The sequence below is a fragment of the Callorhinus ursinus genome, unplaced genomic scaffold (assembly GCF_003265705.2).
Source record: "Callorhinus ursinus isolate GAN/ISIS: 27379988/994484 unplaced genomic scaffold, GSC_fseal_2.0 scaffold54, whole genome shotgun sequence".
NCBI classification, from domain to species: domain Eukaryota; kingdom Metazoa; phylum Chordata; class Mammalia; order Carnivora; family Otariidae; genus Callorhinus; species Callorhinus ursinus.
This window is the reverse complement of record NW_027397116.1, coordinates 6318317-6341225: the sequence shown is the minus strand read 5'-3', so window position 1 is coordinate 6341225 and position 22909 is coordinate 6318317. Positions and strand designations below refer to the sequence as shown.

The following is a 22909-nucleotide window of genomic DNA, read 5'->3' as shown; positions in this document are numbered from 1 at the left end:
TTTCAGCTCATCGTGATCTCAGGGTTGTGAGATCGAGCCCTGAGTCAAGTTCCACACTCAGCTTAGAGTCTGCTTGAGATTCTCTCTCCCTCTCCCTCTGCCCTTACTGCTTGTGCTCTCTCTCTCTCTCTAAAGTAAATAAATAAGTTTAAAAAAATCACACAAGTAGAATGAGTAGAGACACCCCAAAATGGAAGGATTGCCTAGCTAAATAGAGAAGCCCTCTAAATGTATCATTTCAGATACAAGCCGGTTAGAAGTTTAAGTAATCTTAACAAAAATAAAAAAGGGTTTTATGTCAAAAGCAGGGAAGAAGCTACAAAATGTTTGATATTTAATCCCATTTGGTCCTTATTGGTACAATAAGTAAGTTAGAGGATCCAGTATATTCTTTACTCCAAACCCCCTCCTACCCCTTTTTTAAGCACAGCAGGTATTATAGACTTCATTGACCAGTTAGATGATGTTATAGAAGCTGAACGACATTCTCATAAGGTTTTTGAAAGTGCTCAGGTTAAATTTAAGATCACCTTTCTAGATTGGGTAATTGTTTCAAATTATTACTGTCAGAGAATCATTGGGTTGCCATTTTGAGCCACCGCATTTCAGAGAAGTGGATATACTTTTCATCTGTAGCAAAATAAACTGGTGACAATTAGCTTATTACTTATTAAAGTTGTAGGAATTTTGAACAGCTAAAAGGGAATAATTTGTGTAGGATAACTTTTCTTTCCAGAAAAATATAAATTTTTTTTTATTGATCATTCAGAGATCTTTGTTGGAAGGTGAGGGAGAGGATTAAGTGGTAGATACACTGAGTATGGGGATAAAGGAAGGTTAATAGATGAAATTTACTTCACCCTAAACCTTTAATTTCCATACTAAAAATGCATGAAAAGTACAACATAGGGTCATGGGGACTGGCCTTACTTATGAATCTGATTTAGAGAAGTGAAAATTAAGAGTGAAAATTAAACAGTAGATTTCTCTAAAAATCAGTGTTGACCATTTTCTTCTTTAACAGCATTATGAATTATCTTGGAAAAAATGCATCCTGAAGTATTCAAGTTTTTCCTAGTAACTCAAGTATTTGAAATAGAAGAAATAAAGTGCCAAGTCATCCAAGTCAAACAGCGAGGAGAGTTTGTGATTTTTTTCAGAAAAGGGAGTTCCTTGTTATTAGTTATAAAGGAATGTTAGTTTTTCTCAAGCCTTTTACTCACTGTGCTGTTTTAACCAAAATGAAATCAGCAACAGGGTTATTTATGAAATGTCAAAGTTACAAGATTTTTCTTGTTCTTCTAGTGATATTGAATGGATTACTTTTTATTGCTCTATAGCTAGAAAAGAGGATTATAAAAGTGGAGACGTTGCTCTATGAGGACAGTTTTTTTTTAAGTTAATATTATTTAGTTTGGAAAAATGAAGGTGATTTGTGGGGAAGATCTTAGGAGTAAAGGGGCCATTGACATTTCTTTAATTATTGAAGAGTAGATAGGATGACACACTTATTTAGTACATCTTGGTGAATGTATAGGTAGAGCCAGATAATCTTTTTGAAGTTTGGAGAATTATTTATTAATGTTAATTTTAGAATATGTGAAAGATAAATTTATAGAACCCAAGTCAAGAAGCAGTAAAGGTGGGAAACATTACTAATGGTGTAGAAAACCTGATAGATGATGGGTATGATACATTATTAAAGGGGTTGGAGTTATATATAGAACATTAAAGTCATACTTGCCTTGGAAGTTGAATTCAATCATTTATTAGCCATGTAACCTAAGGCAAATTGCCTACATTTTCTTGTTTTCTGATTTGTAAATTGCAGATAATCTTAGGTGTTTTGCAGTATTATGAAGATGAAGTAAGAATTTATGTTGAGTCCAGTACACTGTGGGTACCCAGTGACTGTTAGGTATTATTTATCATCTCTTACCTTTTTAGGGTAACATTATGAAAAAGAACAACAATGAGTTCCCTCAGAGAGAGTTTTAGAACCTACTGGTCATTGATCTTTTGATCTACAATTTCTTTGTCCTTATGTTCCAAAAGGTGCATAGCCGTACATAAATTAGAGAAATCTTCTAGGGCCCATTTGAGTTATCTGTTATAAAAATTGCTAGTATTTTAAATCATTTATTGTATGACGTGTATTGTACTAAGGGCCCGACATACTTAAAATGCATTAACTTATTTTATACTCATGGCAATCCTCTGAGGTAGGAATTGTAATTATCCACATATTATGGATTCCTAAAGGTCACAGTGCAAGTAAAAGGGGAAGTGGAAGTTTGAGCCCAGTCTCATTCCAGATCCTGCACCTTTCACCTGATACTGCTACTGTTGAAGAGGTAGAAGCATTGTCACGTAAAATAAGTCTTAATTATGGTTTTCTTTCCCCACAGGTGTAGATTTGGAAAATGGTACTTGTGCTCATCCTTTAATTCCTGATAAAGCCTCTCCTCTTTTACCTGCAAATCATGTGACCATGACAAAAGGAACAGGGTTGGTTCACACAGCCCCAGCTCATGGTATGGAAGATTACAGTGTAGCTTCTCAGCACAACCTGCCGACGGTACTTTGCCTCTTTTTCCTTTTTTAATTATTGCTTTTGTAGAATTAAAGTGATAAGTCCTAACCAGCATCTTTATTTTTTGGTTATAAGCAGTCATTTTTGTTATAATTAAGTTGTGAAGTGCTTAGGTTTGTTCAGTCCCCTAATGCCTCATTAATTCATACTAATTGATAAAGATTTTCCTAACACAAAATCGGCACAATATTAGAATTGAAAAATACATATTAAGTGGGGACAATTTTTTTCTTTCAAGTCCTAATTCATATAGACATATTACTTTTAGTTTCTGAAAAATGGCAAATAGGTTTTACTAGTTGAAAAGAACAGTTTGGTTTTTGTTTTTTAAAGTAAATAGTCATTTTTAAATTTATGTTACACATGCCAATTAGGAAGTTTTTCCATTTAGTTAAAGATGCATTCCAAAGTCAGCACGATACATGTACATTGCCATAGATCTGGAAATTAATAGAGACCAAGTTAAAGGTGTTTTTGGTATATTTTACTTTTTCAAAAATTATTTTATTTTCCTTCATGATAAGTGTACTCAAAATGTTAAAAATAGATCCACCTTACAATTTGGTAATCACACTACTGGGTATTTACCTCCAAAAATACAAAAACACATATGAGTTGGATCATATGGTATTTGTCTTTCTCTGACTGATTTATTTTGTTTAGCATTGTACCCTTCAGCTCTATCCATGTTGTTGCAAATGACAAGATTTCATTCCTTTTTATGGCTGAATAATATCCCAGTGTGTGTGGTGTGTGTGTATACACTCTATCTTCTTTATCCGTTCATGTATCGATGGGCATTTGGGCTGCTTCCATAGTTTGGCTATGGTAAATAATGCTGCAATAAACAAGGGGTGCATTTATCCCTTTGAATTCGTATTTTGTTGAGTTTTATAAGTTCGTTATGTATTTTGGATACTAAGCCTTTATCATATATGTCCTTTGCAAATATCTTCACCCATTCAGTAGTTTGCCTTTTAGTCTTGTTGATTGTTTCCTTCGATGTGCAGAAACTTTTTTATTTTGATATAGTCCCCATAGTTTGTTTTTGCTTTTGTTTTGGGAGACATATCTAGAAAAAGGTTGCTACGGCCAATGTCAGAGACATTATTGCCTATGTTGTCTTCAAAGATTTTATGGTTTCAGGTCTTACATTTAGGTCTTGTTTTTCTTTTTCAGGATTGCTTTGACTATTCGAGGTCTTTTATGGTTCCATACAAATTTTAATATTGTTTGTTCTAGTTCTGTGAAAGATGCTGTTGGTATTTTGATAGAGATTGCATTAAATCTGTAGATTGCTTTGTGTAGTATAGACATTTTAACAGTATTTATTCTTCCAACCCATGAGCATAGAATGTCTTTCCATTTCTTTGTGTCATCTTGAATTTCTTTCATCAGTGTTTTATAGTTTTCAGAGTACATGTCTTTCACCTCTTCGGTTAAGTTTATTCCTAGATAGTTTATTGTTTTTGGTATAGTTTTAAATGGGATTGTTCTCTTAATTTCACTTTCTGCTGCTTCATTATTAGTGTATAGGAATGCAGCAGATTTTTGTACATTAACTTTGTATCCTGCTACTGTACTGAATTCATTTATCAGTTCTAGTAGTTTCTTGGTGGAGTCTTTAGGGTTTTTTTATATATAGTATCATGTCATCTGCAAGTAATGAGAGTTTTACTTCTTACCAATTTGGATGCCTTTTATTTCCTTATGTTGTCTAACTGCTGAGAATAGGACTTCCAGTACTCTGTTGAATAAAAGTGGTGAGAGTGGACATCCTTTTCTTGTCCTGACCTTAGGGGAAAAGTTCTCAGTTGTTCCCTGTTGAATATGATGTTGGCTATGGGTTTTCCATATAAGGATTTTATTATTTTATTATTCCCTCTAAACCTACTTTGCAGGGAGTTTTTTTTTTAAATCATGAACGGATGTTGTACTTTGTCAAATGCTTTTTCTTCATCTGCTGAAACGATCATATGTTTTTTATCCTTTCTCTTTTTGATGTGACATATCACGTTGATTGTTTTGCATATCACACTTGAATCTAGGACTAAATCTCAAATCATTATGGTTTATAATTTTTTAATTTTTATTTATTTTTTTTAAAGATTTTATTTATTTGAGAGAGAGAGAACGAGAGAGAGCACGAGAGGGAAGAGGGTCGGAGGGAGAAGCAGACTCCCTGCTGAGCAGGGAGCCCGATGCGGGACTTGATCCTGGGACTCCAGGATCATGACCTGAGCTGAAGGCAGTCGCTTAACCAACTGAGCCGCCCAGGCGCCCGGTTTATAATTTTTTTAATGTATTGTTGGATTTGGTTTGCTAATGTTTTGTTGAGGATTTTACTTTTTTAATTAAACTTGTGGTATGGGATGCCTGGGTGGCTCAGTCAGTTAAGTGTCTGCCTTTGGCTCACTCAGGTCAGGATCTCAGGGTCCTGGGATTGAGTCCCACATCAGGCTCCTTGCTCAGTGGGAGCCTGCTTTTTCCTCTGCCTGCCACTCCCCCTGCTTGTGTATTCTCTCCCTCTCTCTCTCGACAAATAAATAAATAAAATCTTAAAAAAATTAAAAAGTAAAAAAAAACTTGTGGTATATGTTTTAATAAGACCTTTGCCTTTTGTGATTTAAATGTATAAATCCACAAATTTCTATTAATTGCATAAGAAGTACCCACATTTTCAATGTAGTGAAAGACTATACTGAGATGTTTTATATATGTTGTTTTACTGGGGATTGTTATAAGATAAAATGTTTTGGTACTTTAATTTTTGAAAATAACCCTTTGTAGGATTGTTTAGTGGATGAAGATGGAGTTTTCACAGATGTTGCAGGTCCTGAACTTCAAAACAAGGCTGTCCTTGAAGAGGGAACAGATGTGGGTGAGTGTTGTGTATGTTGTAATCATAAATACATATTTTCGGAAAAGCAGCCAGCAGCAACCTTTGCTGGCTGTTCTCCCATTGTACACTTTCATTAGAAACAAAAATCTGAAGTTGTATTTTATTTTGCCACGTGGTTTAAAATGGAGGTTGGGACTTCGTCATCTTTTGTTTTGAAGTTGCTCTATGTGGTTAGGCAAAGCAGGGCAGTCAACAGGGAGTGATATTATTTTAGGGCTACAGCAGTGTGAGTTTTGTGGAAGGATAAAATCAAGCTTAAGGGTAGATGTTGACTTCTTTTTATAACCCTTGTACTGAGCACATGTTAGCAATGTTTATGTGTTACAATCTTCAGGATCCTCCAGCCTGACTCGGCTTTCTGACTTTTTGTAATTATGGATCCAAGGACCAGGTACTGTGAAGACTTTCCTTTGCCCACACTAAGACTAAGGCTAATTAAACATGATATAATACTTGCCTATGACTACTGTAACAAATTACCGTAAATTTAGTAGCTTAAAACAACAGAAATTTACTCTCATGGTTCTGGAGGCTAGAAGTCTGAAATCAGTGTTTTGGCAAGGCCACGCTCCCTCTGAATGTTCAGTGGAAGAATACTTCCTTGCCTCTTCCTAGATTCTGGTGGCTTCTGGTAATCCTTAGCAGTCCTTGGTTTATAGCTGTATCACTCTAATCTTTGCCCCCATTGTTACATGTCCTTCGCTCTTGTGTGTCTCTGTGTGTCCTCCTCTCTTATTAGGTCACTAGTCATTGGATTTAGGGCCCACTCTAATCCAGTGTGACCTCATCTTAACTTGATTACATCTGCGAAGACCCTGTTTCCAAAAATGGTCACATTCACAGGTGCTAAGGGTTAGGACTTGAACATTATCTTTTGGGAGGATAAAATTCAATCCACTATAGCTGGTTTCTTCTGGATTCTTTGGAGACCACTTTAAGATTCATAGTATGAAAGACTACGAATTTCAAATGTAGAATTTTAGATATTATCCTATTTATCTTTCCTTTGCAGTGAAAAACCATGGGAATGACTTAATTTGGAATCTAATTAAGGTTTTATAGTTTCTTCTTTTTTTGCCAGGAGATTCCTAGATTATGCTTGACAGCTGGTAAGTGGCTACTCTTACCGACTGGCACTTACTAGTCCAGGTTTAGTACTCTGGGAATTAGAGAGTTAGTAGGATTTTCATTGTACTTTTTAATTATGTCTAATGTAAATTGTTACTGATTTTTTTCAAGTTATAAAGATGCTTCAGTATTCAAAGCATTTGTTGAAAGAGGAGAAATTGGTACACAGCTATCCCTATGACTGGAGGACTAAGAAACCAGTGGTTATTCGTGCCAGCAAGCAGTGGTTTGTAAATATCACGGATATCAAGGCCACAGCCAAGGTATAAGAGACATCCTATTGTGAGTGTTGGGTTTTTATTCCCTCAGGTGAAAGGGTTGCATGCGAAGTTGAGGTAGGGTTTGGGGAAAGGAAGGAATTGCTGCTATTAACGATTTGGTGATTTGGTTTCATAAAATTGTAGTTTTAGAAGGATCTTGGATTTCTGTTCCTTCATTATACATGTGTGGCTTAAAGAGGCTAAGGGACTTGTCCAAATTTCTGGCCCAGTGTAATGAAAGTAATATAGCATTAGGACAGAACTGTGTTCAGGAGGTGAACCTTAGAACCTCAGTATCCTCATGTATATGGAGTTGATAATAATGCCTACTCCATGGGGTAAGTGAATAAAAGCTCCAGAACAGTATCTGGCATATAGTAAACATTTGGTAAAACTCTCTAAAAACCCTGTGCTTCCTTAAGATTGAAATTGCAATTAATTTGAAAAATTGTTGCTTTGAATTAACAAATACTTTACAAAAATGGGTATTATAAATATTAATATGTATTTGAGCTCTGTCATTCACTATAAATATCTATCTGTGTGTGTGTGTCGTAAACAATTTAATCTATTGAATGAAAGAGCTCAAGTATCTATTTGTTAATCAGGCTGATAATGAAGATAGCTTTACTGCTTTCATCTTAATGTGTAACTGCAATGAGTTGGTTTATTTGTTGGCCTGGCAATTTGAACCTATGCAAGCAATTTACATTTTCTGTATTTGTATAGAGTGGGCAACTGTGATATGGACTGATTTTTTTGTTTGTTTTTGCATTCCTGTGAAGCCTGTTTTCCTTTGTTGTAAATGTTAAGATTAGTAACTTTCAGCTCTGAACAGATTTTTTTATTGAAGAACATCTAAGTTTGATGCAATATGCTGGAGCCAAGTGTTTTTTGTTGTTGGTTTTTTTTTAATTGTCCTTTATAGACAGAACATCTAAGTGTGATGCAATATGCTGGAGCCAAGTGTTTTTTGTTGTTTTTTTTAAAATTGTCCTTTATAGCCAATTTTCAATTCCTCTTTGTGGAAATAAAATAATGTACTCCATGTTTCTTCCACCCAAATTCAACATTAATCAGCTTTTGGCCAATTTTATTTTTGTCTTTGCCCGTCCTGCCACCCCTGCCTTTTACTCCTTACCCATTAGATTGTTTTGAAGCAAATTTCAGGCCTTGTGTCTTCCATAAATATTTCAGCATGTGTATCTGAAATATAAAGACTACTTAAATGTAATTCTAATGCTATTGTTACTGTTTTATAAAAGTGTTATTGCTTAACAAAATCAAATATGCAATCTGTATTCATTTTCCTTGGATTTTTAAACCAAGTATTAATCAAATTGAATTGCAGATGTTGCAATTCTGCCAGTAGGTGGCGCTGGAAAGGGTTTCTGGGGAGAGGGTTTTTTTTGTTTTGTTTTTTAAGATTGATTTATTTATTTGAGGGGTGCCTGGGTGGCTCAGTCGTTAAGTGTCTGCCTTCAACTCAGGTCATGATCCTGGGATCGAGCCCCACATCGGGCTCCCTGCTCCACAGGAGGCCTGCTTCTCCCTCTCCCACTCCCCCTGCTTGTGTTCCTTCTCTTGCTGTGTCTCTCTCTGTCAAATAAATAAATAAAATCTTAAAAAAAAAAAAGATTTTATTTATTTATTTGAGAGAGGGTGGGGGGAGGGAGAGAGTGAGCAGCGGGGAGGGGCAGAGGGAGAGAAAGTTTTGAGCAGACTCCCCCCTCTGAGTGCACAGTCGGACTTGGGGCTTGATCTGAAGACTCTGAGATCATGACCTGAGCCAAAACCAGAAACCAAGAGTCCAGACTTTAACCGACTTTGCTGCCGAGGCACCCCCAGGGAGAGGATTTCTTGTAGTTCAGGTTAAGTGAGGAAAATGTTTAAATCACTCGAATTAAAAAAATGCTTTAAATAATGGATAGAGAGATTCTCAAAAATGAAGTTAACATATTTTGGCCTTTCTGGAGATTATTACCAGACATTTTCCTATACAATTCATCTTTTGGTAATTGACAAATGAATGAAATAAAAAACAACTTTTTGTGGGGCTGGAGGCAGGGGGGTTCTTGAAAGAGAGTAAGTACATAGGAAGTAACTGTGACTTTGAGAAAGTGTTTCTTATGTTGTAAACCATACTATGTGAAATTAGGTTCTATTGTAATCCTTGTTTATTAACCTCAGATGGTAGCTTTTTTTTTAAGTACTTAAAAATTATCATTGAAATCAAGTTTGAATAGATTTTAACAACAGTTTGATGAAACTTAATGCTTCTGCTAACCTTGTTATTGCCAGTTTTGATCTCGAGTGCTTGGAAGTTAGTATACAATCTCTTGTACATCCTCTAATGGTGAAATCTGCTCTTGATGTTATTTATTAGATCCATTGTGGCCCTGTTTTCACTTTGGTTCATTTGATCTGAAATCTGTAGTTTTTTAGTTTAGTTTTTGGACATGGGGAGAGAGACATGTGAATGACTATGAACATCCAAAATAAAGAACCACTGGGCTAAATCGTGGCATTTCTGGGAAATTTGTTCTGCTTACTCTCACTGGACTTGATTTGTGAATCAATTGCAGGAATTGTTAAAAAAGGTGAAATTTATTCCTGGATCTGCACTGAACGCCATGGTTGAAACGTTGGACAGACGGCCATATTGGTGCATATCAAGGCAGAGAGTGTGGGGTGTTCCAATCCCTGTGTTTCATCACAAGACAAAAGATGAATTCTTGATCAACAGGTAGAATTTTTTCTACATTTTTTCAGTATTTTAAAGTGAGCTGTGTTTTCTTCAAAAGTAGAAAAAGGGACTGTTGAGAATTGATGCATGTTAAATCACATATTCAGTCTTGTCAGGGGGAATAAAATATAATTTCAAAAAGATGCTTTCATATGGTTGAAGTTTTAAAACTATATTTTTTCAGTATGGATACTTACAAGCAGAGGCTTTGACCTATAGAATCAGGTGTCAGGAATCCAAAGATGAACAGCGTTCAGGAGAGGATCCCTGTATGTAATTTTTCTTTAGGAATTAGAGTCCCTCTCTTACCTTAGGCTACTGTGCCTGCCTTTCTTTCTTTCTTTCTTTCTTTCTTTCTTTCTTTCTTTCTTTCTTTCTTTCTTTCTTTCTTTCTTTCTTTCTTTCTCTTTCTAATTTTATTTATTTATTTGAGAGAGGGAGAGAGAGAGAGAGAGAGCACAAGCAGGGAGAGCAGCAGAGAGGGAGAAGCAGGTCCCCACTGAGCAGGGAGCCTGACATGGAGCTCGATCCCAGGACCTGGGATCATGACGTGAGCTAAAGGCAGATGTTTAACCTACTGAGCCACCCTGGTGTCCCTAGGCTACTGTCCGTTTCAACAGAAGTGACATTATGGGTGCTGACTGAGGAGTTCAAGACACTGTAGATGTAGAGTTGAATGTCCCTACTTTGGGGTTCATCAGAATTTTTGTGAAAATGTTCTACTTTTCGTTGTCAGCGTTATCCGTGTTTCTTTAGGTGGTCCTTTTATGAATGCATGTATTTTAGGGATTTTTTAAAATTTATTAAAGTGGGGTGGGTTTTTTTGTTTGTTTGTTTTAATCATCTATAGCCACGTATTAGGTAGTTCTTAGTGTTTTTTTGTGTGAAAGTTCCTTTTCAATTTACTGTTTATTTTTATTTTTATTTTTATTTTTTTTATTTTTTATTTTTTAAAGATTTTATTTATTTGAGAGAGAGAATGAGAGAGAGCACAAGAGGGAAGAGGGTCAGAGAGAGAAGCAGACTTCCTGCCGAGCAGGGAGCCCGATGCGGGACTCGATCCTGGGACTCCAGGATCATGACCTGAGCCGAAGGCAGTCGCTTAACCAACTGAGCCACCCAGGCGCCCTATTTTTATTTTTAAAGGTTATTTGGGGGGCACCTGGGTGGCTCAGTCATTAAGTGTCTGGCTTTGGCTCAGGTCATGATCCCAAGGTCCTGGGATCCAGCCCCACGTTGGGCTCCCTGCTCGGTGGGAAGCCTGCTTCTCCCTCCCCTGCTCCCCCTGCTTGTGTTTCCCTCTCTTGCTATATCTCTCTCTGTCAAATAAATAAACAAAACCTTAAAAAAATGAAAAAAAAATTAAAAAGATTATTTGAAAGAGAGAGTGTGGTGTGTGCGTGTATGAGTGGGGCAGTGGGAAGGGGCAGAGGGAGAGGGAGAGAGAATCTCAGGCAGACTCCCCACTGAGCACAGAGCCTGATATGGGGCTTAGTCCCCTGACCCTGAGATCACAACCTGAGCCGAAATCAAGAGTTGGACCCTTACCCAACTGAGCCATCCAGCCGCCCCAGTTTCTTTCAGTTTAAATACACATTTTATCATTCCGTCATGGGTGATCTGACACCTTATGGCAACATGGCTCAGGGAAGAACTAGAGCTCTGCCTTGGGCAAATATCAAACCATAAAACAGCTCATTTGCTTTATGCACAGAGGCTATGGCATTTGAGTAAGGGCTCGAAGAGTAGGTAGGAAACAGGGCAAAGTGTTTTGTAAGTAGAGCGTTCAGCAGGAGCGGAGGGCACGGAGAGGGGAAAGTGTAGCACTTTTACAGGAGCCGTAAGAGGACTGTGGGGTGCTGAGGAGGGTTTTAGAAAGATAAACACCACGAAAGACTAGTTGGGGCAAATTGTAGTGAGTCTTGAATACTAGGTCAAGTAGTTTAAACTTTTAAATAGGCATGAGGAGTAAGAGTATATTTTAGGAAAAGAAACTAGAGGTTAGAGGCCAGGAAGTCATTGTAAGGCGACCTCAGTGTTATTACTTCGGTTTGGAGAGCTAAGGCTCTTTGTCCTAAATATCATTGCTCACATTGTTCTTATAATTGAGAGCATGGTCAGATGATACCTTAATACCTTAAAGTTCAGATAAATTTACACAAGAATTGTTTAAAATTTCACACTGTAGAGTTTTCTTTTAAGGAATGTTTATAAGACATTGTCATTGTTTCTCTCTCTTTTTTTGTAGCATTTGAGGACAGGATTTTTAGGGAATTCCCTCAAAGTGATTCAGATGGACATATGTATATATTAGTAAGAAGAGCAAATTGGTTTATTTGACCATTATTTAATCATGACAATAAAATGGTACATTGATTGGTGAAATAAATGTGAGCTTTGTCAGAAAAACACAAGCAAATTTTCATCAGGTGCTATTTATATTTTATTTATAGTCGATATATTCATACAATTATGTTACAGATTGTTTTCCATGCATCTCCCATTGTGTTGCTTGTATGATGCTAGTTGAATTCTGATTTTGAAGTAGGAGAGATATACAGGATATTGGCCTACAAAAATGACAGACAAACTTAGCCAAATTATCTGTCAATTCATAGGTCATTTTCCTGTACACCATTTCTTAGTGATGACTCCAATCTTCTTCCATTGTCGGGTCCTTCATGTGACATGACACTTGACTTAAGAAGATAGGTATTAATTCTTAATTATTTGTGAGTTTTTAAAGATAGCATGAAAGGTTACCTTTTTTCCTCCGTAAGCAAGTCAGAATCAAGTGACTATGATTTTCTGTCTTCCTTGGATCGTATCTTTCTATTGTAGTGAGTTGGTAACCATCAAAAGTAACAGCATCTCCACTGGAAATTGGCACACAGTCCACATGGAGTTGCTGTTACACTTGATAACCCCATTAAGCATACCAGAGATTCCTTCTGCTTTTCTGGATGAAAGTCTGTAAGTTAAAGCCTTAATTATACTTGTTTCACAAAAAAAAAAAAATCTTGATTTATTCATGCTCTGAATAGGTTTAGAGACTGGTAGATTTGAAACTCTGATGTTTAATTTTGATTTGAATTAATGTTCTCATCTGCACTTTATATTCACATTTTTATTTGCTCAAGATATAATTCCATTTCTGACTTTAACATTATTGATTTTTCTGAATCTGCCATTATAATTTAGGTAGAAATCTATTCCTACTTAATAAAGACAAATACTTTTTAGCATTAAAAAAGGTAAAATTTAGGAACATTCGCCACCTAGAAAGGAAAAGAAGTTGTTTATTTTGGATGATTATATGAATTCAACAGTATTAATGCAATAATCTATGCATTTGGGAAATGTAGCTCCTGATTTCTGGAAATTAGGAGAAGTTGACAAGAAGCAATCAAGGAATTTCAGTTCATTTTGAGTGCTAGATTTTTGTGGGTTTTTTGTTTGTTTGTTTGTTTAAGATTTCTTTATTCATTTTGGAGAGAGAGAGAGAGTGTGCAGGAAGGAGAGGCAGAGGGAGAGGGAGAGAGAGAACCCCAAGCAAACTCCCCGCTGAGTGTGGAGCCTGATGCGGGGCTTAATGCCAAGACCCTGGGATCATGACCCGAGCTGATATCAGGAGTCAGATGCTCAACCGACTGCCTCACTCAAGTGCCCCTGAGTGCTAGCTTTAACTACCTCTTGCTCATGTTAATAATAATGACCTTTTGGTGAAAAAATTTTATAATGTTCATTAAATAAAAATAATTTTCTCCAGAGTTGTTTCCTGTAGCCTTTAAAATCTAAGTATAGGATTAAATTAAAAATAGAATCTCCCCTTTAGATTTCATTGTGTTCTAGAATTAAATGTATACATTTAGTAAATAAATTGGAAACGTTTAGCCTCTTACCTCATTCTTACTCCAGTAACTTGCGGAAGAAAAGTTGTCTTATAATCCTTAATATTTTTCCTTTAATAAAGACAAAACACAGGAAACAGAATGACAGCAACAGTTTCTTCCTTGCTTAGTAGATCTTAATGCTGCTTAATTTCTGATAACATGCTAAATAAGCCTTTGGCTCAGTTGATATCAAAGTCTAGAATGATTGGATGGTGTTACAGTTGCTCATACTACCCAGTGGATTTTCACTGGTTGAAACCTAAGGAGGGACACATAATGCATGTGTTTAGATAAGGCCCTCGCATAAAGTACAAAGTTTTATGACGGATTTATTGCTTTATGAAATACAGCATTAAAATGGAAGTATATAGATTACTTAGTGATAAGTGGTTTCACCCACTTTTATCAACAGTAATTTAGACTGATCTTTAGGTTATAAGTTAACTGTAGGTTTGTGTTAAGTATAGGATACTATTAACATAAGGAAAGAATTCTTAAATTTCCAAAGACAAATTTTGACTTTTTCCTTATATTTTTTTTTATGAAAAATGTTCAGTATCACTAAGAAATACATACTGTTTTAAAACAAATATTGTTTAAAATTGTTTTAAAAACCTTATAAAGCATAAAATCTGTTTCATTATAAACAGTTACACTTGTAAAATATTTATCCATAAGGAAATAAGACTAATGTCTCTTGTATGAAGATAGATATGTTAAGGCTGTCTCATACAGTTGATTATAAAGGACCATGATGACAGAAATAATCTAAGTCAGTTTTGGAAGAATGAATGTGCAGCCATTAAAAATGCTAGCTTAGCCCCTAATAATTGCCTAGTTCCCTACATATGAAAATCAAATAAATGTAGCCCATCCTGACATTTGGCTGTTTCTGGGTTTTTGCTACAGCATTGTATAATGACTATCTTTTAAGCACTTGTGTAGCATTTACTTGTATTTCTTTTCCAGATTATCCTCTCAGATTTTGTTTGAACTAACATTAAATTTATCTTTATTTTTATTTGAACTAACGTTAAATTTATTTTTATTTTATAATCTAGGATAGTTACCTCAAGTTTGTAGGTCGCCAGTATATATTTATTTTTATTGAAAATTTTGTTTCTAAAATTCTCTGCCACAATTTTTTAGGGTCATTCAGATCATCAGAGTACAAGTCAAGAAAAAGTTCTCACTTTTTAGTACCAAATCTGTGCACTTACATTTTGATTTGTTTGGATTGTGAGAGTGTTGTCTTTGAAGTCTGCATTCTTATGTATCATAAATTTTGTTCAGTTTTTATCCTCAAACTCCAGAATTGTCTTTAGCTTCTTTTCCTTTTTTCAAAAATACAAGTAATATAGTGTTCTAAGATCTCAAAACAGAACTGAGTTGCAGAACATAATGCTTATTAAGGTAAATTTAGTACGTGATATTTTTATATTTCATAATACAAAGTAAGGAAGCAAGTCTTGCTGTAAATATTAGTGAGACTTGCCCTGTTAATGAGGCAGAGCTTCTTTCCTCCCCTCTTTAAAGTGTGTCATATTTCTTTTGGATACATTGAAAAAAGTATTCTTTCGTCCAGATTCACATGCATATGTTATTAGGGAAAATACTGGGTCATTTACACTACATAAAATATGTAGTTTTACTTATGACAGCTTTTTTGAAGTAAGATGAAAAAAATTAATCATTAGTGTAGATAACATTGTGTGGTTATGTCATTTTTAATAACTATTCTTAGGTAAACTAAAAGAAAAAATCTAACTTTCCTCCTCACTGAAACAAGAGACTTACCAGTTTTTTTAAAAAAGTATATTTGCAAATAAGATATATATAAAATGCTTCTTACACTAAAAAATTGTATATGTGAATGAATTACTGATATCTTTATAAGAAAATATAACAAAGCTTCAATTTTAGTTAGACCAGATATGGTTGGCTAAACTTGGTAGGATTTTACAGTTGCCTTAATAACTTGTCAGCTGCAAAATTGGGATCTTTCTTTATTGTTTGGTATTTTTAGTTATAGTTCTAAAACTTCATTGAATTATCTGATAGTTAGGGATATAAAAAAAGAACTTCATCTCATGAGAGGTGAATTTGGTCTTCTAAAATGGATGGGCATCATCTATAATTTTAAGATTACTGAGTATAATACTAGGACTTTTTCCTTTTTTAAGAATAAAATTTTTCACATAGCCTTCTTTCTGACAGCATTTCCCAGTGTTCACAGAAACTGAAGCTCAGAAAAATACTATCACGTATTCCTGTCAGTACCTAATAATTCACAGGTAGAATCTGGTCTTTGGACTTGCTGCTTGTTCTGTCAACACTCTAATCTCCGGAGACTGACTGGTTCCCTCACTTCATCTCTGGGTCAGGGGTTCATTGGGCATGGGTAATAGAGTCTTTTTGCCTTTGCTTAGCAAACCCCGGAGAACAGGAGTGTGAATTTACAGTTACAGTGGTTGTCTTGATAGATGAGTTAGAGAAGTAAAAACAGAATTGAACCATGATTTAGGACACACAGTTTTAAGACCTGGCATTAACTATGTTACTTACATAGGCCTCATGACTGAAGGATCATCGAGGCACGGAACAGTGTTTCTGTCAATACACTGTTTCTGTGAATCTGATTAGATAGTGCTGGTAAAGTGCTTTGAAAAATACAATGTGTGGTATGCACCTAAATGCTTTTATTTTGATTAATAATATTAATCCTAATATCTCTTCCTTATTTCCTAAATTAATATGAAATTTGAACTATTTGCTTTTGGTTTTGTGTTATTTTTTAATCTACTTATTTCCAGCACATTTAAAACTGTTTTACTGTTTTATTTTACTGTTTACCTAAAGTTACAGCCTACTGATAACATTTGTAAAAATAAAACATCAAAATGACACTCATATTTAGAATCATTCCTTTCTATGAGTGTTTCAGAATTGGTATGAACATTTTATCTTCTGTAATTGTGTACGTGTAAATGTACTTTGCTACTATCTCTGTAGAGGGGGTTCTTTTAGAAAAATAAGAGTTACGTTATTCATATTTTCTTTTCCGGTGTATTCCGATTTTCTTAACTGTCAAAATGTTCTGTGCAAACTGTATAAAATAGTAATATGTAACTAAATATTGTCATATAACTAGGTATTGCACAAAGTTTTTATGGTCTCCTATCACAAAAGTTTATCTTTACTGTTAAAGTCCATTGAAAATGTATGACTACAAGAAATAAGGACTTGTGCCCATTTTAATATTGTTGTTGTTTCTCTTTAAAATAGATGCTGATAACATTATGCTTTTTTAGTCTATCCTTCCTAGTATACAAACTTAGGTATTTGGAATTTCCATTTTGAGAGCTTGTCTCATTCGTAATACCCATTTGATTTTTGCTTCCTACAACAGTTTTTTCATAAACATTTTATCTACGAATTATCAGACCAAGAAAGGTTAAATGATTTGCCCTACATAGTCATCATTAGTGAGAAGCAGATCCAGATTAAGAATGTAAAGCTTTTCCTACACACTACTCTTTCCATGTACGTCGACTCTGACGGGCCTGCAGTTAATTCTTAGTTACTTGCATTAATGGAATGTGGTAGAAGGGAAGATAATTCAAAAGTTAGCTTTAGTATCTGTAAATATTAATATGGGCATGTGTTTTGGTAATTGGTTAACAAAATTAGTGTCTGAATTTACCTGACTTCACAGAATCAGTTTGAATATTAGCTAATGCTTACATAATGCTTATTAGTATGTGCCAGATACTGTTCTAGGCATTTTATATATAAGCTTAATTAATATCCATAATAGCTGTCTTGATGATGCTATTATTATTTGCATTTTACAAACAGACACAGAAATGTTAAGTGTTGTGCCTGGAGTCACATAACTAGTAAGTGGTGGAACCAGGAACCTCACCAAAGCTGTGTGGTTCCAGGGTCCACACTCTTGACTATTATGTGTCCCCTGACTCAAAGGAAAGCAACTAGAGGAAGTTGTAATGTCAATAAAGCTGTGATAATAAATTAAAAGTACATTATTCCTGGGCGCCTGGGTGGCTCAGATGGTTAAGCGTCTGCCTTCGGCTCAGGTCATGATCCCAGGGTCCTGGGATCGAGTCCCGCATCAGGCTCCCTGCTCAGCGGGGAGCCTGCTTCGAACCTCTGCCTCTGCCTCTCTCTCTGACTCTCATGAATAAATTAAAAAAAAAAAAAGTACATTATTCCTGTGAGAAAATTTAGTATAAACTTCCCCTGATTTTAATTTTCATTTATAATTGTGTGTCTTCCCAAAGATATGGTCAATTACAGTATTCATTCGATGTGTATTTATTGGCTTTTTACTGTATGTCGGGCACGTGCTAAGTTTTTCATAGATCATCTCATTTAGTTGACAGGCAATCTGAGGGAAGTGTTTAGACTCGCTACAATGTGAGCTCCATTAGTGCAGGAACCTTATCTGCCTTGTGAACTGCTGTACCTCCACTTCCAAGAACAATGTCTGAGATGCTGGAGGTTCTCAGTAAACGTTTTTGAACAAATGAATTCTCCTTAACAGAGGGAACAACCAAGACATAGAGACATCTTAGTACTTGTGCATGATCATACAGGAAGTTTTAGTTCTTGTGCATGGTCGTACGGAAAGTTTTAGTTCTTGTGCATGGTCGTATGGGAAGTTTTAGTTCTTGTGCATGGTCGTACGGGAAGTTTTAGTTCTTGTGCATGGTCGTAGGGGAAGTTTTAGTTCTTGTGCATGGTTGTATGTGAAGTTTTAGTACTTGTGCATGGTCGTACACGTAAAAAGTGGCAGAGTCAGGATATAGGCCTGGATACCTGTTGTCAAAGTCATGCTCTAGTGTGGCCTTGCCTCTTATGCAGGTGAATTGGGACTTAGTCCCCAAAGTGCTGGAAGTTTTGGAAAGGGGATTGGTGTGATAAAAGCAGTTTTAGGAATACAGTGCTGTCAAAGACGTGTCATTTAAGTTAAAGAGATGAGGGGTGCCTGGGTGGTGCAATCAGTTAGGTGTCTGACTCTTGGTTTTGGCTCGGGTCATGATCTCAGGGTCCTGAGATTTAAGCCCTGCGTCCCGCTCCAAGTTCAGTGCGGATTCTGCTTGGGACTCTTTCTCCTTCTCCCTCTGCCCCTTTCCCCCATGAGTGTGTGCTCCCTCTCTTTTTCTCTCTCAAATCTTTTTTAAAAAAATAAAGAAATGAGAATAGAGGAAAAGTCAGACCACTGCATTAATCTAGTATTGAGACAATAAGGTTCGACTAATATTGTATCAGAACAGAACAAAGAACAAATTTTGAGTAATATTTCAAAGGTAGAATTGACAGATTGGTGGTGTCTTAATTTGAGTGGAGACTGGAGGGAAGGGGGAGATAATTAGGAGGTTTTGAATATATACCCCTCGTTAGAAAATAGATTGATAGAAACAGGGAAATCAGTAACTAAAACAGGGATATCAGAAGAAGTCTTTTTTTTTTTAAAGGGTACATGTGATCAATTTGATTTTATTTATATTGAGCTTAAGATGACAGCCGTAGCCAAGTAGACAAGTAATTGAAGATAATACTGCTAAGGTTTGGAGGAAAAGATAGGAAAAAATATTCTGCAGATAGGGGAAAATAATTATTCTCTTTCTTTCTTTTTTTATTTTAGCGGTTTCTTAATTTTAAAATGTTCGGTGTTAATCACTGTAGTTCATTGAGCAATTCTGCCTTTTCCCTCCTAAAACAGCCAAACCACTGAGCATATCATTAAACTAGTGGAACAACATGGCAGTGATGTTTGGTGGACTCTCCCCCCTGAGCAACTTCTTCCTGAAGAAGTCTTATCTCAGGTAAATTTCCATGTGTATTTAACAGCCTCTATGTGCCATACGTGACTTAATGACAACATGAAGGATTCCTGGGAGTTAAAAAATTGTTCTATCATCATGTAAAGTTAATGAGTTTATTCCCTATAAATTAGGAGCTGGTGCAGTTTGAGAGTAGACGTTTTTGTTTAACAATAGAAGCTTCGTATTTAATATAGCAGTAGAGTACAAGGGTTATTTGTTATCTTATTGAGGGCCAAGATTGATTTTTACTGATTTAGTTGACTAAGCAGATACAGTTGTATGAGAGTAGTTCCTAATGTTGGTGCATCAGGATTTTGTAGGGTATGAATTCGAGTTAACCGATTGCATCAGACATGAAAAAATCCAAATTAGAAGATCATTTCAGGAAATGAAAACAGTTTATATCTATGTTAGTAAATGTGTAATGAAGTGGCCGCAGTCATCTTTACCTGCAAATGAGGTGGTTGTACTGAATTGCAAAATACTTAGAAGTGTTTTAAATTTCATTTTAAAATGTGAGTTTAATGCTTGTAAGCATTTGATTTTTTTTTAAGACTTTTTTGGTCCTTATTGTATGTATTGTGATCTTTGCATAATTAAAATGTTCTCACGTTATCTTATTAGGTTGGTGGTCCTGATGCCTTGGAATATGTGCCTGGTCAGGATATTTTGGACATCTGGTTTGATAGTGGAACTTCATGGTCTTATGTTCTTCCAGGTAATTTTAAATAGTAGATTATAAACCAGCCGAGCAGTTTTGCAAATATATAAAGGTTACTCAGAGGAAATTTGTTAATCTAGGAATATTTTTTTTCTGTATTTGGAAGAAAACCTTTTTTGGTGGGGGCAGCCCAGAAGAAAATTGAAAATCTCCTGCTATGGTATAATTTTAGACCTAAATGGGCTCTTGGAGATCATTTAATCTAATGATTTCCAAACTTTTTTTTGTTTTTCCAAATGAAATTTCATATAGAACCACAATATGTAAGATAGATTAATCATGGGAATTTTCTTCCTCCACTCAACCAGCTCATTCTCCTTGAGTCACTTGGCAATCCCAAGGCACTAGTTCTGTAAAGTTTAGAAATCACTGAAACAGTCTGACTCCTGTCATTTTTCAGAACAGGAAATGAGATTAAATTAGAGCCAAATTAGGTGGTGGTCACATAGTTTGGTAGTATCAGACTAGAACTCACATATCCTGATTTTTGGTTCTCATTTTTCTTATACAGCCTTGCCTTTTCACAGCTCTTCCCTCCCTCTATGCAGACAGCTGACTGACTTTATATTTACTCACAGTTGGGGCACACTCTTGACTTCCGGAATAAAGAGAAGGGAGAGACCGGGCAGGAGTTAGAAGGGAGAAGTAGAAGGCACACATTCGAGGTTGTGTTTAGATGCTTAAGAAGATATGCTTAAGGATACCAAGTGAACAACAGAGGTAAATTGCAGAATAAAGCTCGAAGTCACTATGAGGTTAAAGACAGGAAAGAGGTAGGTGGCAGGAGAGGGGGGATGGAGCAGACACTTCTTCACACTGCTGCTAGGGGACAACTTCGGCCCAAGAGATCTTGCTTGCTTTCTGGAGCAAGAGAATGTGGGAAAGTAGCTTGTCTCTGCAGCTGGCCATTATTAAGGGATCGTGAGGGATTGTCCCCAAGTTTTACCTGTGGTGTACTTCTGCTACTGGGCCTCACTATTTTTTTTTTCTGCGATAAAGATATTTTATTTGGCTTGTTTGCAAAGTAAAAATTGGGGTGATCAGGAAATAACAGTATGATATGAAACAAGTTCCATAAATAAGCAAAATGAAGTCAGTCAGGAAAGGACAACATAAGCCCTCTTGCTGAAGCACGGTGACCCAGCATTACATGCAGATGTTACACTTGATGCTAGCCATTCAGCTTCTGAAATGTCTCCAAGAACGAAAACCATCCAGGGATAAAGAAATAATAAAGGAAGTCTCAAGTATAGTTACAAATGTTGCATTTTCTGATTTAAAAAAAAATTTTTTTTATTAGTAAAAATATGACTCCTAGTAGATAAGTAAGTTCATTTGGGCCTTTCTAATAGCTTAGGAAATGTGAAAAGCAAAATCCATGTAAATTCACGTTTCCTCTATATTACAGCTAAAATATATATGGTAATTCATGATGGCCACATATAAGTTACATATTGGTAAAATCTTTTACAATTTTTATTTAATAATTTTCAGAACTATTATTTCTTAAGTTTCTCCCACCCTATCTAAGAGAAAAAACTGCAAGCTTAAGTACTTTGTTTTCCTAAATTATATTGAAAATATAGGCAGATATACTACATAAAGTAGGCAGGTGAAGCAGTGTTGTAAATTGGAAGAAGAGTTATTTATCTACTACCACATTGGAGCAGCATCCTGAATTTCAAGAAAAGTATGCCCTCTGCAAAGTAGTGTCTTTATATTCCAGAGCGCATTCATTTTTTTGGCCTTGGTGAGAGTTGCCGCTACAAGCGTTGTTGCGTTGTAACTTCTGGATGGTTTCACGTTACTCCATGCAGCAAGCACACTTCAGACTTAGAGCCGTTGGCGGGGGAGACTCCATGAAGACACATTCAGACCTGCCTGTGCTACCATCAGTGGCACCGATGGAGTTTAGTCCTACTCTTTATAGTTCGTGAGGTTCTTAGCCAAATACTTGACTGTGACAGAAATACTTCACTGGGGCGCCTGGGTGGCTCAGCCGTTAAGTGTCTGCCTTCGGCTCAGGTCGTGACTCCAGGGTCCTGGGATCGAGCCCTGCATCGGGCTCCCTGCTCGGCGGGAAGCCTGCTTCTCCCTCCCCCACTCCCCCTGCTTGGGTTCCCTCTCTCACTGTGTCTCTCTCTGTCAAATAAATAAAATCTTAAAAAAAAAAAAAAGAAATACTTCATTGAATGAAATGAGTGGTAAAAGTGCACCTAAGCAGTAAATCATTTTTTTCTGTCATATTTAGATAATTAATTCAAAGCAAGAAACCTGATTTGTCATTTAAACATGGGTGTTGCCTGTATGGAAGGCCACCAGAACATAAATAAACTACCTTTATTTTTTTTTTTTTTAAGATTTTATTTATTTATTCATGAAAGACAGAGAGAGAGAGAGGCAGAGGGAGAAGCAGGCTCCCAAGGAGCAGGGAGCCCGATGCGGGACTCAATCCCAGGACCCCGGGATCATGACCCGAGCCGAAGGCAGACGCTTAACCATCTGAGCCACCCAGGCACCCAATAAACTACCTTTAAAGATAATACACAAGTCCAGTTTTGAATTGTAGTTTCTGCTTTTTCACTGCGATGCCCTTTTCCTCCTCCTCTTCCCCTAAATAAATCAGTCAGTAAAAAACCTTATGAGGTCAGTCAGTAAGAATTGGGTTAATTAGCTTATATTTTATCCCATTTTCCTGAGCTTTTTTTATTCTCTTGCAATAAAAAATTGCAAAATATAGGGAGAAAGAATGAAGTGGGAAAGAGCCCACATACTAATTAAGTTCATAGTTCGAAAAGCCGTAAAGCAAAGGTGATT

At 36.1% G+C, this 22909-nt stretch overlaps 1 protein-coding gene across 5 annotated transcripts in view; it reads left to right on the top strand.

Annotated features, from left to right (window-relative positions):
* Positions 1-22909, top strand: part of IARS2 (isoleucyl-tRNA synthetase 2, mitochondrial) — a 77151-nt gene that overhangs the window by 16039 nt on the left and 38203 nt on the right. For all 5 annotated transcript variants that reach the window (XM_073884083.1, XM_073884085.1, XM_073884082.1 and 2 more), the window contains exons 9-14: positions 2409-2578; positions 5384-5474; positions 6735-6886; positions 9469-9629; positions 19269-19371; positions 19996-20089. In XM_073884083.1, coding sequence (XP_073740184.1) covers positions 2409-2578; positions 5384-5474; positions 6735-6886; positions 9469-9629; positions 19269-19371; positions 19996-20089 — 771 coding nt within the window. The remainder of the gene's footprint in view (positions 1-2408; positions 2579-5383; positions 5475-6734; positions 6887-9468; positions 9630-19268; positions 19372-19995; positions 20090-22909) is intronic.